Source organism: Trichomycterus rosablanca, chromosome 17 (genome assembly GCF_030014385.1).
Source record: "Trichomycterus rosablanca isolate fTriRos1 chromosome 17, fTriRos1.hap1, whole genome shotgun sequence".
NCBI lineage: Eukaryota > Metazoa > Chordata > Actinopteri > Siluriformes > Trichomycteridae > Trichomycterus > Trichomycterus rosablanca.
Genome location: NC_086004.1, coordinates 13,986,963 through 14,004,907, shown reverse-complemented (window position 1 = coordinate 14,004,907; position 17,945 = coordinate 13,986,963). Strand labels below are relative to the sequence as shown.

The window sequence follows — 17,945 nt, the reverse complement described above, 5'->3', positions numbered from 1 at the left end:
AGTAACACTAACAAATCACATGACATTTTGGAGGGCAAATGACAAGCAGTGCTCAATTTGGACATTTAGGGGTGTAGTCTCTTAGGGGTGTACTCACTTTTGTTGCCGGTGGTTTAGACATTAATGGCTGTATATTGAGTTATTTTGAGGGAAGAATAAATTTACACTGTTATATAAGCTGCACACAGACTACTTTTCATTGTGTCAAAGTGTCATTTTGTCAGTGTTGTCCCATGAAAAGATATACTTAAATATCTGCAGAAATGTGAGGGGTGTACTCACTTTTGTGATACACTGTATATATATATATATATATATATATATGGGGGATTCTTCAATTGTGGGCTCTTTTTACCATCTTAACTTTTGAAAAATAAAATTAGTAATAATTTAGTTTTAATTATGTCAAGATAATGCTTACATGCTTTAGAGCAAAGACTTAATGATGGCTACAATTGAGCTTATATAGAATTTTAATATTTCATATTTATTTGCGAAGTGGCATAGCAAAATGTCATTATGTGTTGGAAATGACGTGTTGCGGTAATGAAAATTTTTTACTTTTTAAAAGAAAAAAACAAGCTAGGCCATGGATTTGCTAAAGCTAGTCAACAGCTAGTACAAGATGCACTTTAAATACATATAAATAATGTGTAAATTTCTTTTTTTTTTTTGGTAAAGTACTGCCATATTGATGTAAATGGTAATGACGCTGAATAAATATACTCTATGATCAGGAGGAATACATTATTAAATTACTCACATTTCCAGACATTAAAATGTCAATCTTCTCTCATGGCTGGCATGTGCTTCCTTGCGAGTCTTTGTTTCCATGGTTACAGCATAAAAAAGTGTTACCTTGAAATTATTCCCTACAGAAACCATACACTGTTGTGGTAATGACGATAATGCTGGGGACAATAATATATTGCTCAAAAATATGCGTAGGTTGTACAAATATAAAAAAAAATGTTTCTTTTTAAGTTATTATAAAACTCATATTGTGATTTTTATAATGAATTGATCACTTTTTAGCCTTTTATTAGAGCAGAGAAGTTTAAAAGTCTGGGTTGGGGACAAGGCCAGAGTAGCAAAATATTGATGTTTTAATCATCATAAAAAATGGAAATCATAATAATTTTGGTATGTAATTTTTTTGTGATGCAAAGAATGATCTTTTTATTACCTAAAATATTTGTTTTGTAATAAAGTATTTTTAACACAAATTTAAAACCTAGGGACGTAAAAGTTCCCCCAATTGAAGAATCACCCATATATATATCGGTTTTCATTCCATATATATCAGTTTCATTCCAAATATATCGAGTTTCATTCCATATATATCAGGGTTTTGCTATATATTTCCTGTTTGGCATACATATATATATATATATATATATATATATATATATATATATACATGGGCGGATCTACCGGGGTGGCATAGGTGGCAAATGCCACCATAAAAGAAAGCCTTGCTACCCCTGCTGCCACCCCAGTTGGCAGCAACAAATTAAAAGAAAAGTTATGGCCAATTTGCAACGCTGCCACTCTGACACAGTCAAAAACTGTTTGCTTTCCCTCTCACACATCTGCCACTCATCACCTGTGTCTTACCTTAATGCCTTTCCTTTGATAATGCCCCACCTACAGTAGTGTTACCATACTTCTATCTCCTATTAATGAGATCACATTGTATGGTCACTTATTCCTAATATGAACTGTTTCACATGAAACCTTAAATGCAAGACATTGATTGCATGAGATTAAGTTTGTCTGTATGAGTTTGTAAATGGCAGCCCGTGCCCTTTTGTAGTGTGTACATACTATTTCTCCTCAAACTGTGATGACTGTGATTAAATTCAGTATAAATACGTCTGCCATATGTTGCCACCACTCAAAAATGCCTGCCCCCCTCTCGCCACCCCATAAATATTTTTCTAGATCCGCCCCTGTATATATATATATATATATATATATATATATATATATATATATATATATATGTGTGTGTGTGTGTGTGTGTGTGTGTGTGTGTGTGTGTGCTTGTTTAATACAATGTATTGCTTCCTGAGTTTCTGAATTACATTGTGTTATGTTTTTCCTGTAGTACAACTCCGCCCACCGTAATTCAAACCATGAGCTACCCGAGCGTAAGATAAACTGTGTAAGAGTGAAATTCAGCTGAACGCAGTTTTAATTAGAAACACGCAGTGTGGTGTCATTTGTCTTTAAATTAGGACATACCGCCACACTCTGCAGGTTCTATCTATGATCCTATTGGCTTTGCTTTACTTTCGCTGTGTGACGTGAAGGGAAGTGTTGTTGTTGTAATAGTAGTTGCGGTTTTGAAGCGCCATGTCTGTTATCGTGCTGACTGGACTTTACAGAAGAAGTACAACACTGCACGGTGGGGTCAAACTTAGTAAATATCCGCTCATGGCTGTTCACATGTGCAGAGAGTGTTCTGACGACGGGAAGGTCAGTCAGTCGACTCAGTATGAGAATGAAACTCTGAAGGAGGAACTTGTAAAAGAACAGCACTGTGGGAACACACTTACTGAACAGCACCAGTTAATCCATGAACTTCATCAGGAGGCGTGCAAGGTAAGAAGTGACCAGGTGGACTCATATCATGATATATAGTGACATGAATATGGTGTGCAAGCCGGAATTGGGTAATATATGTCTTTTATTCATTTATACTAACTTCTTAATCGTGGTCAGGGTCGTGAAGGTGTCTGGCGTCACCCTAAGCACACATAGGACAGGGAGTCAGTTTCTTACAAGGCAAAACACAAAAGTCATTTAGGGGAGAGTGGGGACGGTTGCAATGCTTTTTTTGTATTTCATTCAGTTTCTCAGACACTGTTTTCTCAGACACTAAATCCACATCTGTCAGCTACCCACCCACACAGCTGTAACATATTAACATACACCGATGAGGCATAACATTATGACCACCTTCCTAATATTGTGTTGGTCCCTGTTTTGCTGCCAAAACAGCCAAAGTTCATTATCCTGCTGAAAGAGGCCAAAGTCGTCAGGGAATACCGTTTCCGTGGTCTGCAACGATGCTTAGGTAGGTGGTACGTGTCAAAGTAACATCCACATGGATGGCAGGACCCAAGGTTTCCCAGCAGATCCCTTCTTCCATTGCTCGCATGCTCACTGTTGTCGCTTTTGGCGGTGGACAGGGGTCAGCATGGGCACCCTGACTGGTCTGTGGCTATGCAGCCCCATACGCAACAAACTGTGATGCCCTGTGTATTCTGACACCTTTCTATCATAACCAGCATTACCTTCTTCAGCAATTTGAGCTACAGTAGCTCGTCTGTTGGATCGGACCACAAGGACAAGCCTTCGCTCCCCACGTGCATCAGTGAGATTTGGCCACCCATGACCCTGTCGCCGGTTTACCACTGTTTCTTCCTTGGACCACTTTTGATAGATACTGACCGCCGCAGACCAGGAACACCCCACCAGAGCTGCAGTTTTGGAGATGCTCTGACCCAGTCGTCTAGCCATCACAATTTGGCACCTTGTCAAACTCGCTCAAATCCTTACACTTGAACTTGCACATTTTCCTGCTTCTAACACATCAACTTTGAGGATAAAATGTTCACTTGCTGCCTAATATACCCTCCCATGCCGTGATGAAGAGATAATCAGTGTTATTCACTTCACCTGTCAGGGTCATAATGTTATGCCTGGTCGGTGTATGATAATATTTGTAAAATGTACACTTGAATGGACAAAGTAAAATGTACAGGGGGCAGTTGCAACAGTCCACAGGGGCAGTTGCAACATTCATTAAACTGTAATAAAATCATTCTTTAACATCATTTTGCAAATACATTATTTTATTTGTGTACAGATAGGTACTAAATTAATTATATAATTAATTTGGCTGTATAAATACTAATACTAGTAAAATGAAAAAACATGGCCTGTTTTCAAGTAACAATCATGTTTTTGTTAATTATTACAAAGTATTTGAACTATATTTTCAATCAAAATCAAACACTTAAATTTAACAAAAGGCCTTCTTCTGTGAACCTTTGGAATAGCTTACTGAGCTCTGTGTGTGTGTGTGTGTGTGTGTGTGTGTGTGTGTGTGTGTGTGTGTGTGTGTGTGTGTGTGTGTGTGTGTGTGTGCTCTCAAATACATGCAACAATATTTCCTGGGTTTTGGACAGTTGTAACCCCTGTTTCACACATCTTTTGCATGAAATTGTCAGTACAGCTAGATTATTAAAGCAGTTTGAACCCAATATATTTAATGTTTTATCTGCTCATTTCATTTGTTAATATACCTCCATTCCTACTTTTGAGGCCTGCAACACGTTCCAAAAAAAGTTGGGACAGGGGCAATTTAGGGCAGTAATGAGGTGAAAAAATAAAATGATGTGATTCCAAACAGATGATGTCAACAGGTGATTGTAATCATGGTTTGGTACAAAAGCAGCATCCCGGAAAGGCTGGAAAGAGTCTTTGATGAGCAAAGATGATCAGAGGATCTCCAGTTTGTGAACAAATGTGTGAGAAAATGATTGAAATGTTTAAACACAATGTACCTCAAAGAAAGATTAGAAGGGATTTGCAAATTTCTCCCTCTACAGTGCATAATATCATTAAACCATTCAAGTAATCAGGAGGAATTTCAGTGTGTAAAGGCCAAGGGTGCAAGCTTAAGCTGAATGCTCATGATCTTCGATCCCTCAGACAGCACTGCATCAAGAACCGCCACTCAACAATAGCTGATATAACCACATGGGCAAGGGATTACTTTGGCAAAAGAGTTACATGCACAAATGCCACTTAAAACTTTACTGTGCAGAAAAGAAGCCTTATGTTAACCATGTCCACAAGCGGCGTCGACTTCTCTGGGCTCTGAGGCATCTAGGATGGACCGTCACACAGTGGAAATGTGTATTGTGGTCCGATGAATCAGCATTCCAGGTCTTTTTTGGAAAAAATGGACGCCGTGTGCTCCGGACCAAAGACGAAAAAGACCATCCAGACTGTTATCAGCTACAAGTCCAAAAGCCAGGGTCTGTCATGGTATGGTGCTGTGTCAGTGCCCTTGGCAAAGGTCATTTACACTTCTGTGATGGCAGCATTAATGCAGAAAAGCACATTGAGATTTTAAAGCAACATATGCTGCCTTCAAGACGTCATCTTTTCCAGGGACGTCCATGCATTTTTTTTAACAAGACAATGCAAAACCACATGCTGCACACATTACAAAGGCATGGCTGCGGAAGAAGAGGGTACAGGTACTGGACTGGCCTGCCTGCAGTCCTGACCTGTCCCCAATAGAGAATGTGTGGAGAATTCTGAACTAAAAAATGCGACAACGACGACCCCGTACTGTTGCACATCTTATGGTGTTTGCAGGAAGAATGAGACCAAATAAAAGCTGAAACACTAAATCACTTGGTATCCTCGGTGCCAAAACATATTTGCAGTGTGGTGAAAAGGAATGGCAACATTACAAAGTGGTAAATGCTTTACTGTCCCAACTTTTTTTGAATGTGTTGCAGGTCTGAAATGCAGGAATGGATGTTTAATAATAAATGAAATGAAGTTGAGCAGATAAAACATGAAATATCTCAGGTTCATCCTGGCTGCAATCAAATCAATATCAAAGTAAATGTAAGAAACTCTTTTTTTTTTTTTTTTTTCTTTTTTTTTTGGGGTTGTAGAACTATCAATTGCTTTATCATATATCTTTGTTAATAACTTTACATGTGCATTTTTGTTCACATTTATACATAGTGCATAAAAACACTTGCAGTTTCAGTGACTACAAGCAGGTATTTTTAGTCAAAAAAACAACATTCCTTGCTTTTAATACTGTATTTTTGTAATAGAAAACCAATGTTTTTTAAGCTGTTTTATCTGATGATCACAGTTTTAAAACTTAACCAGATTCAGCGCATTCTTTGGTGTTCAGATCCATTCAGATCCATGCCCCAAACACACATGCATATACTTTTCCCCCATTTCTCTCCCAATCTAAACATTGCCAATTTCCCTTTTACCAATCTTAAACCACCCCTGTTCAGGCTGAAGAGAACAAATACTATCACTTCCCTCCTCTGATACATAAGCACTCGCCAGCTGCATCTTTTCACCTTCCAAAAACTGTCAATTACTTTATGAGATTGGTTTTCAACATATAATTGTTTATATTTATACATGTGTCTATTTTTGTTCACATTTATACATATAAGGTCAAATTAAGATCAAATGTAAGTATTTGTCTCTATTGTATGTTGTGGTCCATTTCAGTGTGTACTCACTGAAACATTACAGTCAATGGGTGTTTGAATTAAATATAAATGCATCACACTAAAATACCAATCAAGGTGTACAGTGATGTATCATGTTTATTGTTTTATGTTATTCTCCTTTTAGTAGGATAAGTTTTGGACCTGGCTGCAGAGATACCAGGTACTTGCAGCTGTCATTTGCTATAATTTTTGATTTTGCACTCGCATCCGATGGCAGAAAAGTAACAGAAAAGCCGTTACCGAGTGCCAGCTTTACTATGAAGCCTGGAGATGGCATGTGAAATGGTGTGTCACAAAAATGCCTCAGGCTCTCCTGGCCTTGGAAGCTGTCACAGCTGAAGCTAGCACGCTTGTTTTTAACCTCACTTGGAAATGACGGTTACAAACTTCTGAGCTTCCTTTTTATCACTGTTTTAAAAGAGTTCAGTTCGGGTGGAACAGAGCTCAAAGCTAAAAACGAAAAGGGAAATAAAAACAATTGTGTTTTCTGTGACTACAGTAGTGGGTATTTTTAGTCTTAAGTGCGAAAAACAACATCCCCTGCTTTTGATGAAACATTGTCAGTGATTGATTTTGTAAAGGAAATGTCAATGCTTTTAAAGAAAAAGCTGTTTTTATCTGAAGATCACATTTTTAAAACTTAATAACCAGATTTAACCCATCCTTTGCTGTTCATGCCCTAAAACACACATGCAAATACCTTTCCTAGATTTCTCTCCCAATGTAATCAATGCAAATTTCCCTATTTTAATTCTCTTGCCACTTGGCACCACCTCTGCTCAGGCTGACAAGAGCTAACTAACACTTGCCTCATCTGACATGTCTGCAGTTGCCAGCTTTATCTTTTCACCTGCCAGTGGAAGAGTCTCACAGAGAGCCGTATAGTGTACGGAGAGCCACACTGAGAGTGGATGTTATCTGTTATTAGTGCGGGCACCTACAGGGGTTGGACAAAATAACTGAAACACCTGTCATTTTAGTGTGGGAGGTTTCATGGCTAAATTGGACCAGTCTGGTGGCCAATCTTCATTAATTGCACATTGCACCAGTAAGAGCAGAGTGTGAAGGTTCAATTAGCAGGGTAAGAGCACAGTTTTGCTCAAAATATTGCAATGCACACAACATTATGGGTGACATACCAGAGTTCAAAAGAGGACAAATTGTTGGTGCACGTCTTGCTGGCGCATCTGTGACCAAGACAGCAAGTCTTTGTGATGTATCAAGAGCCACGGTATCCAGGGTAATGTCAGCATACCACCAAGAAGGACAAACCACATCCAACAGGATTAACTGTGGACGCAAGAGGAAGCTGTCTGAAAGGGATGTTCGGGTGCTAACCCGGATTGTATCCAAAAAACATAAAACCACGGCTGCACAAATCACGCCAGAATTAAATGTGCACCTCAACTCTCCTGTTTCCACCAGAACTGTCCGTCGGGAGCTCCACAGGGTCAATATACACGGCCGGGCTGCTATAGCGAAACCTTTGGTCACTCGTGCCAATGCCAAACGTCGGTTTCAATGGTGCAAGGAGCGCAAATCTTGGGCTGTGGACAATGTGAAACATGTATTGTTCTCTGATGAGTCCACCTTTACTGTTTTCCCCACATCCGGGAGAGTTACGGTGTGGAGAAGCCCCAAAGAAGCGTACCACCCAGACTGCTGCATGCCCAGAGTGAAGCATGGGGGTGGATCAGTGATGGTTTGGGCTGCCATATCATGGCATTCCCTTGGCCCAATACTTGTGCTAGATGGGCGCGTCACTGCCAAGGACTACCGAACCATTCTGGAGGACCATGTGCATCCAATGGCGGTGCCGTGTATCAGGATGACAATGCACCAATACACACAGCAAGACTGGTGAAAGATTGGTTTGATGAACATGAAAGTGAAGTTGAACATCTCCCATGGCCTGCACAGTCACCAGATCTAAATATTATTGAGCCACTTTGGGGTGTTTTGGAGAAGCGAGTCAGGAAACGTTTTCCTCCACCAGCATCACGTAGTGACCTGGCCACTATCCTGCAAGAAGAATGGCTTAAAATCCCTCTGACCACTGTGCAGGACTTGTATATGTCATTTCCAAGACGAATTGACGCTGTATTGGCCGCAAAAGGAGGCCCTACACCATACTAATAAATTATTGTGGTCTAAAACCAGGTGTTTCAGTTATTTTGTCCAACCCCTGTAGGTCACTGTTGTGCAGTAGCAACAAAACTCTGTTGACCACCCTACCTCAGGCACAGTCGTATACAGTAATACCATACATTTTTACACCATGTCATTTAAATAGGTGCTGTAATGATAATGCAAACCTGCAGTGGAGGTATTTACGCTGTCAGGCTGACATAGGGATAAAAAGGTATCCTAGTATTTATCTTTGGGTCTAAATAAAGTGTTAAATTAGTGAATGCAAATAATTTCTCTTGGCTCTTGTGATACTTAAATTATACAGTGGATTCAGAAAGTAGGGAGCTCCTGTTTTCTCCGTCAGTCCAAAAACATGAAAGTGAGGTGAATTGGAGATACAAAATTGTCTGTGACTGTGTTTGATACTAAACTTGAACTAATCTTGTGTAACGAGTTACTACCTGTCCAGTCACACTCTTTGGTTACATTCATGACAGGACAGGTAGTTACTGGTTACAAGATTCATCAGTTCAAGTCATTAATGTCAAACACAGTCACAGACAATTTTGTATCTTTAATTCACCTCACTTGCATGTCTTTGGACTGTGGGAGGAAATCAGAGCTCCCGGAGGAAACCCACACAGACATGGGGAGAACATGCAGACTTCACACAGAACGGACCTGGACCACTCCACCTGGGAATCGAACCCAGGACCGCCTTGCTGTGAGGCGACCCTGCCGCCCACTCGGATGAAATCTTAGGACTGGCATTTCTCTTACAGTCGAATGTAAAATTTGGATGAAGCTCTTGCTTTATTGCTTTCTAATTTCAACACAAAGCAAATGACAAGAAGTAAACTGTCTGCCTTAAATATATGGTCATGTGTAGCAGACACCACAATCAACCATACACAATCAAATACATTGTTTAAGGTGGTCATTATGGGTTTTTCTTGTTTCTTTTTTATTTCAAGCTAGAAACTGAAGGTATGTTGATCCACTATCTGGTTACAAGGTTTTCCTTGTTTCCAAAAACTGTAAATTGCTTTATTAAATAGGTTATCATGTGAAACTCTTAATTTCTTTATGAAATTGGTTGTATATGTATAAATGAACACACACACACACACATTTATGTATATATATGAACAAAAATGCAAACATGTATAATTATAAATAAAAATAAGGTCAAAATTGGTTGAATACTTTTCTTCACTTGAAGTTGATCCTGCATTTGAATTTGCTACTTACTGCATGCACAATCAGATGCATTGTTTACGGTGGTCATCATATGTTTTTTTTTGTTTTTTTTTCCAGGCTGGAAAACGAACGTATATTGATCCACTATCTGGTTACAAGGTTTTCACTGAGTTTGCTCATAAAGAAAGAGGGCAGTGCTGTGGAAGTGCATGTAGGCATGTAAGTCCTGTTTACTGCAGAAAATGTTAACTCTTCTCAGAGTTAAGAGACACACATTTTACATTTACATTGATTTGTTTGCATTAGAAGTGATACTATAATTGGTCACAGTTTTGCACTAGATTTATACTATTTGTTGTAAACGTCCCCCATCAGATACCAAACCACTTATATCTGTCCACATTACAAATATGTGGCAAACAGAATGGAACACAATGATTTTAAGCTATTATGTAGCCACTTGGCCATGCAGACCCAATGTCTTATTTAGCACTTATTGGAGTGAAATGATGGCGCAAAGCAGCTTGAATCATGGGGCTTTAGGTTTAATCTTTAACCTTTGATCACTGTCTTTGAGGAGGCTGGCATGTTTCCCCATGTTCATGTGGGTTTTTATTGGGTGATTTGATCTGCATTCGCCTTTCAAAAAGAAGGTGGTTAGGCTATTTTAAAGTGCTCCTAGGTGTGAATGAGTAAATATATTTGTGTGTGTTTTCTTGCCATAAGTTGGCACTGGTCTGGGGTGTGTTCCTGCCCTGCACATATTGTTACTAAATGACTGGACTCAAAACAGCCCTTACAAGGGATAAACTTACCTGTTTTATGGCTTAGTTTTTGTTACTACTAGATTTTATTACAATTATAGATTGGCAGCAGCTCGAGCAGAGCAAAAATAATTAAAAAAAATACTTGTGGAAAGTATTTTGTGTGCCTCATGGCAAGAGGTACGACTAAACCACTGAATCCTCTAGTTAAAAGGGTTATTTCCATACTTTTGGGCATGTAATGAATATTGATTTTACAGAAAATCTACTTGCGTGATTTTTTTTTTTTACTTGACATCATTATTACGCCCTGTTTCATGTCTGTCACGTGTTCCCAGAGCTCCTATGTCATGTGTATGTGCCACGCTCTGTCTTAGGGAGCACATGTTTGGGGTGTTTTGTTTATAGCAGCAAGTCAACGCCCCTTCATTATGATTGGTCGGTATCGCTAATGATCCACAGCTGAACCTCATTGCAGGTTGATTGCTTATGGTTTTTCAGGACTGTGCTGTGGATCATTCAGCAGAGGCTATTTTGAGGGTTAATTTATTTTAAATAATGAGAATCATTGTTAGGAATATTGGTTAGTTAATCTTGTTTTAAGCTCATGTATTTTGCTTAGAGAATCATGTTGTTTCATGACATAGCCTAGTTAATGTGTAGCATTAGCATTCATGTTAGCTTGCAGGCTGTCATGCCATACTTATGGCACTAGAATATGCAGAAGAACACCAAAAACATAAAATCTTAATATGCACAGACACATTTATGCCTTAAAGTGCTAGTATCATGCACATCAGACTACCCATCATTAATAACATACAAAGGACAATCAACAAACTAACAGAACTGGAAAATAACATAAAATTATGCTGGGTATCAGAACACATCAGGATAGCAGGGAGGAAAAAGTGGATCAACTAGCCAGAGAAAAAATAAGGCAGCATGCAGCATACAACAAACATCAAAATACCTTTAACAGACATCAAACCACTTATACATTATAACAACAAGAAACATGGCAAACTGAATGGAACACAGACCACAAACAAACTTTAGTAGATACACCAAAACATCAACATTAAATCAAGGACACCTCAAAGATGACGTATAGACAAAGTTATAAATACAAGGTGCAGAATCGGTCACACCAGAATAACCTGTAAAATTTGCCTAACACCTATTACAACAAAACATACACTGATCAGCCATAACATTAAAACCACCTCCTTGTTTTTACACTCACCGTCATTTTATCAGCTCCACTTACCATATAGAAGCACTTTGTAGAATTTCTACAATTACTGACTGTAGTCCATCTGTTTCTGTACACTCTTTGTTAGCCCCACAGCACCACCACAGAGCAGGTATTATTTAGGTGGTGGATCATTCTCAGCACTGCAGTGACAATGACATGGTGGTGGTGTGTTAGTGTGTGTTGTGCTGGTATGAGTGGATCAGACACAGCAGCTCTGCTGGAGTTTTTAAATACTGTGTCCACTCACTGTCCACTCTATTAGACACTCCTACCTAGTTGGTCCACCTTGTAGATGTAAAGTCAGAGACGATTGCTCATCTATTGCTGCTGTTTGAGTTGGCCATCTTCTAGACCTTCATCAGTGGTCACAGGACACTGCCCACGGGGCACTGTTGGCTGGATATATTTGGTTGGTGGACTATTCTCAGTCCAGCAGTGACAGTGAGATGTTTAAAAACTCCATCAGCGCTGCTCATACCGGCACAACACACACTAACACACCATCATCATGTCAGTGTCACTGCAGTGCTGAGAATGTTCCACCACCTAAATAATACCTACTCTGTGGTGGTCCTGACCACTGAAGAACAGCATGAAAGGAGCTAACAAAGTATGCAAAGAAACAGATGGACTACAGTCAGTAATTGTAGAACTACAAAATGCTTCTATATGGTAAGTGGAGCTGATTAAATGGACGGTGAGTGTAGAAACAAGGAGGTGGTTTTAATGTTATGGCTGATCAGTGTATACTTATGCCCCAAATACACCAACGAGAGACAACATGCCTAAAACCATAAAAGAAATTCTTACACAAAACAACACAAACACTTTTAACCTACCTCGCATTCATAAAAATAAAAATATAAAGTAGCCCAAATTATAAAGACAAGATAAAATTTGCAGACAGAAGCATAATACCCATCGTGTTAAACATGACATTAAAATCCAATTAAATAAATAAATAAATAAATACGCTTGCAGGCTGTAGCTTAGCTTAAGGTTTAGGATAATTTAGGACCATGTTTCATGTGTGTTTGGGCTCACAGCAAGAAGGTCCTGGGTTCGATCCCTAGTTGGGGTGGTCCGAGTCCTTTCTGTGTGGAGTTTGCATGTTCTCCCCATGTCTGTGTGGGTTTACTCTGGGTGCTCCGGTTTCCTCCCACAGTCCAAAGACATGCAAGTGAGGTGAATTGGAGACACTAAATTGTCCATGACTGTGTTCAATATACACTTGTGAACTAATGAACCTTGTGTAATGAGTAACTACCGTTCCTGTCATGAATGTAACCAAAGTGTAAAACATGATGTTAAAATCCTAATAAACAAACAAACAATCATGTGTGTTTAGGTTAGCATTAGCAATTAGCATTTAGCATAGCAGTTAGCACAGCGGTTAGCATAGTTCAGGTGTTTGTGTGTTGTCTTGTGAAACCCAGTCTTGTCCAGTGTTCTAAAGAATAATTGTTATGTAACATCTCTGTGTGTGTGTCTGCCCTTGTCTACTGTCTTGAGCCCTTACAATGTCATTGTAAAATATTCCAATCGTTAATGCCATGCACTTAACCCTTTGATGCACAAGGTAAGCAAACCCCTTCTAATGCACAACATGGGTCAAAAATGACCCATATTCATCCATTCAAGAATATTTTCATATGCACATTTGTCAGTTATTCATGTATTTGCTCTTAGCTAATAAAAGCTATCTATACTAGAATATGTAAACAGCTAGCAAGCAAATAGTATTGGACGTATTCAAAATTCAAGAGCCTAATATTTGGTTGTCTTTCAAAAGATCAGTAAATATGTTTTTGACTACAAACACTTACAAATGTCAGTAGTTTCTGTCAAATTCCATAGTAAATACATAAGGGTCATTTTTGACCCATGTTGTGCATTAGAAGGGTAGTGGTACAAAAATGATTTTTATTAAAAAAGCAAAAAATATAAAACTGAAATAAGGATTTGTGATGATCAAAAACAAGTTAATTGAAAAATTCGTGGAAGCTTGAATGACGAAATTAATTTATTGCAAAGATATAGAAAATAAAAACTCAGTTGGGTCACTTTTGACCCAGGTTGTGCATCAAAGGGTTAAGAAAGTGATTGATGTGATGTTCAGCCTGAAAAAATTTAGCTCATAGTAGATATTTATTGTGCTATGTTGAAATTGTCAAAATTTAACCTAGATGTGCAATTCTCTGTTTCAGTGTCCATATGGCCAAATGAATGTAAAGGATCCTGCAATGAAGAAAACCTTTAATTTAGCATTTTATGTATAGTTATGAGCTGACAGACCTCCTGCCTTGGACTCTCTATAAAGACGTTTTAAACTATCCCAAACATTTGGGGGAAGAAAATGAAATAAGCCCTGGCTTTTTTGGAGAAATGACTCTTAGGTAGGTGATGAGTGCAAGAATGATGAACAGAAGAGAAATCACACATTAAATTATTTATGTAACGTGTGAGACTCAGTGTGTCTTAATCAGGTCTTTCTGTGTGTTCTTATTTAAACTTAACCCCATTTGGAATGATGAAATATTGCCCGGCAGTTGTGTAACCCACTTTTCTGATTTGTGTCACTGTGGGCATTGCAAGTTTCTATATAGGGAACAGCTGTGCAGGAATAAATAACCATGTTGTATTACATGTTTCAATCAATGAAAACCATGAGGGGAAACTACAAAAATGCAGATTAGACCTGAGAATGTTCAGGTATTCAAATTTATTTATATAGCGCTTTTTACAGTGGACATTGTCTCAAAGCAACTTTACAGAATCCAGGACCAACAGACAAAAAAAAAAACCTATTGAGCAAGCCGAGGGCGACAGTGGCAAGGAAAAACTCCCTTAAAATGACAGGAAGAAGGGACCCCCATCCTTTTTGGGTGGTCTGGAGGATACTTTAAATAAATAGGATTTACACAAATCATACATACACAATTAAATTGAACTAAAATTTATAACTAGCTAAAAATAATTGGAGTTCTTCATTGTTCAGTCCAGTATGTGATAAAGTCCAAGTATTAATGCTTTGAGAACTTTTATAAACTAATAAATGCCTCAAAGGAAGAGTCCTATTGAAAATAGAAGTGTTAATAGTCAGTATATTTGGTGTGACCATCCTGTGCCTTCAAAACAGCATCAATTCTTCTAGGAACACTTGCACACAGTTTTTGAAGGAACGCAACAGGGAGGTTCCAAACATCTTGGAGAACTTAACCACAGATCTTCTGTGGATGTAGACTTCCAGGATTTCTTGTTCTTATTTACATTGAAGATAGTTCTTAATAACATTGGCTGTATGTTTTGTGATGTCTTGCTGCAGAAAAAATTTGGAGCCAATTAGACACCTCCTCGATGGTATTGCATGATGGATAAGTATCAGCCTATATTTTTCAGCATTGAGGACACTATTAATCCTGACCAAACTCCAACTTCAATTGCTGAAATGCAGCCACAAACTTGCAACGAACCTCCACCATGCTTTACTGTGGCCTGCAGACACTCATTATTGTACCACTCCCCAGCACTTCTGCTACAGCCAAATATTTCAGATTTTGTCTCATCACTCCAGAATACCTGCTGCCATTTTTCTGCACCAAGTTACTGTTGTGCATAGTTGTGTCTTGTTGGCTTTGTTTCCGCATTGAAGGTGTGGCCCCAGTCTTCTTCTTGCCGTCTTCCACAACCTCACCATTGTAGCAGAGTTTGGCTGTTCCTCACCCAGTCTCCTAAACAACTGTTTCTGTTTCAGTTAATGACTGTGTGTCAACCTACATATGAAAATCTTTATTAGCTGTTTGGTATCATTGGTTAATCATACACCTGACTATTATAATTACAAAATCCTTTAACTTTGTGCAAGTATATCTAGAAGAATTGATGCTGTTTTGAAGGCAAAGGGGTGGTCATTATATATACGGTGTATATACAGTCAAGCCGGAAGTCCTCTGGCTTCCGTCTAGCCACATTACCTTAAAGGCATGATTTGTGGAGTGCTGCCTGGATCTCCACAAGGATACGCTGGAGCTCTGTCAGAGTGACTCTCGGGTTCCTGCTCACCTCCCTGGCCAAGGCCTTGATTGCTCCGTTTGGCCGGGCGGCCAGGTCTAGGAAGATTTTTGGTGGTTCCAAACTTCTTCCATTTATGAATGATGGTGGCCACTGTGCTCTTTGGGACCTGTAAAGCTGCAGCAATTTTTCTGTACCCTTCCCTAGATCTATGCCTTGACACAATCTTGTTTCTGAGGTCTGCAGATTTCTTTGACCCCATGGCTTGGAGTTTGCTCTGATATGCACTGTTAACTGTGGGACCTTATATAGGCAGGTGTTGGTAATCCCCAATCATGTCCAATCAATTGAATTTACCACAGGTGGACTCCAATTAAATTGTAGCAACATCTCAAGTAGTATCAGTGAAAACAAAATGCACCTCAGCTCACTTTTGGGTGTCACATCAAAGGGTGTGCACACTTGTACATATTTTACATTTTGATTTATAATAAATTAGCACAAATGTCTAAAAACCTGCTTTTACTTCGTCATTGTGGGCTGTTTTGTGTAGAATTTTGTGACAAAAAAGAACTCAATCTATTATAGAATGAGTCTGTAGTGTAATAAAACACTGAGAAGGTGAAAGGCTTGACTGTATACACTGTTTTGTTAATATATTTGCAATCTGAATGCTCACAATGTATGATATAAATCTGTTTCATATTTATTTATTTTTTACATGCAACGTTTTTAACCTTGCTTTTAGTAAGATGTGCATTTTCTTGTCACTACACATCCACCGTTTTATCCGCTTCTACACATTATATTAGGTTTCAACAGGTCACTATATCAGTACTTGAATTAATCCTCTTCATAAATAAACGCAAGGCTACTCTCTCCGCTTATAAAACCCGAGTTGTTCACCGCAGATACTTAACCGAAAACCAGATGGTAAAATCACAAAGGAATATTAGATTATGATAGATGTTTGGTATTAAACAGATGTAACGTTATCAGCGCGGCTGCAACCGCATGACATTAATCAGCTCAAACTTGGGCTGCAGGCCTTCTCTTACACAGGCTGATGGATTCATACTGTTAACAAACATGCCACCTACATCAACATATTAATTTCCATCTGTGTACACAGCTTAGACTCCTGGCATTTGTGCACTTCTCCACAGCTCCCTGAGGCTTAGCACTTGGGATGCTACCAAGTTTAGTCACTGTCATTCTCATCTCAGAAGGATGTAGTTTCACCACACAGTAAGAACCACTATCAAGGACTTAGCTTTTCATTATTATTATTATTCATATATCATTTGGTTGATATTTTTATTTAAGAATTTATGTCGTTTACCTATAATCTTATGAAAATATATTTATTTTGAATGTCTGTCTGGAGGAAGATACTGAGTAGATTTTACAGATGACCTAAAAATGAAATGTGGAAGCGGATGTAGAGAAGAAAAAAAAGTCTATTCTAGGACAACTGGTCCCAGGTATACCGTGGTTTCTGCATATGTTTAAAGTTGTCACATTGGATTGCATGCTGTGTGAAAACAGAAACTAGTTGCTTGTATGTGCAAACAAACTTGACTTAATTCTTAATAAAGTAAGTTTTGAAGTAAGTTCTAACACTGTTTCTTACATACTGAATTATTTCCTATAATAACCAACATGTGACCATTATGTGTTGCTGTCATTTTATTTTTTTCTTTATTAATTTATTGTCTATTTTACCATCGCTTTATGCTATTCAGACCACGCGGTGGGTCCGATTCACTGGACGAAAGGTAAGAAAACCCCCACACACTTCGCCAGTCCATTACAGCAAACACACACCCACATACCCAGGACAATTTTAGTAAATCCAGTTTACCTCACTTGCATGTCTTTGGACTGTAAGAGGAAACCCACACAGACATGGGGAGAACATGCAAACTCCACACAGAAAGGACCTGCACCACTCCACCTGGGAATACTGAACCCTGGACCTGCTATGAGGTGACTGTGCTACCCACCAAGCCACTGTGCCGCCCCATGTACAAAATTAAATATCTTATTGTCAAATGGGGTGTGTCAAAGTTTTTGATAATTGAAAAAAACATGAATTTGGACATGTAGTGCATTAACATTTTTTTAATCTGTACACTCATGCTAGTTTAAATAATTTTATAAAAATGTTATTTGATTATTTTATTAAAAATGTTTTAAAAAATGTTTAAAATTATAAACTTATTAAAAATGTTTTACTGTACTTTGGTTAACACTGAATTGTAACATTTATATCAACCCCAA

The 17,945-nt window shown here is 38.5% G+C and overlaps 1 protein-coding gene across 1 annotated transcript; it reads left to right on the top strand.

Moving 5' to 3' along the window:
• The first annotated feature begins 2,345 nt into the window (after positions 1-2,345).
• Positions 2,346-14,109, top strand: c17h1orf53 (chromosome 17 C1orf53 homolog). The gene is made up of 3 exons (XM_063013235.1): positions 2,346-2,607; positions 9,747-9,848; positions 13,859-14,109. Exons 1-3 carry the CDS (start codon positions 2,359-2,361, stop codon positions 13,928-13,930), a joined length of 423 nt encoding a protein of 140 aa, XP_062869305.1. The 5' UTR covers positions 2,346-2,358; the 3' UTR covers positions 13,931-14,109.
• Positions 14,110-17,945: the final 3,836 nt, after the last annotated feature.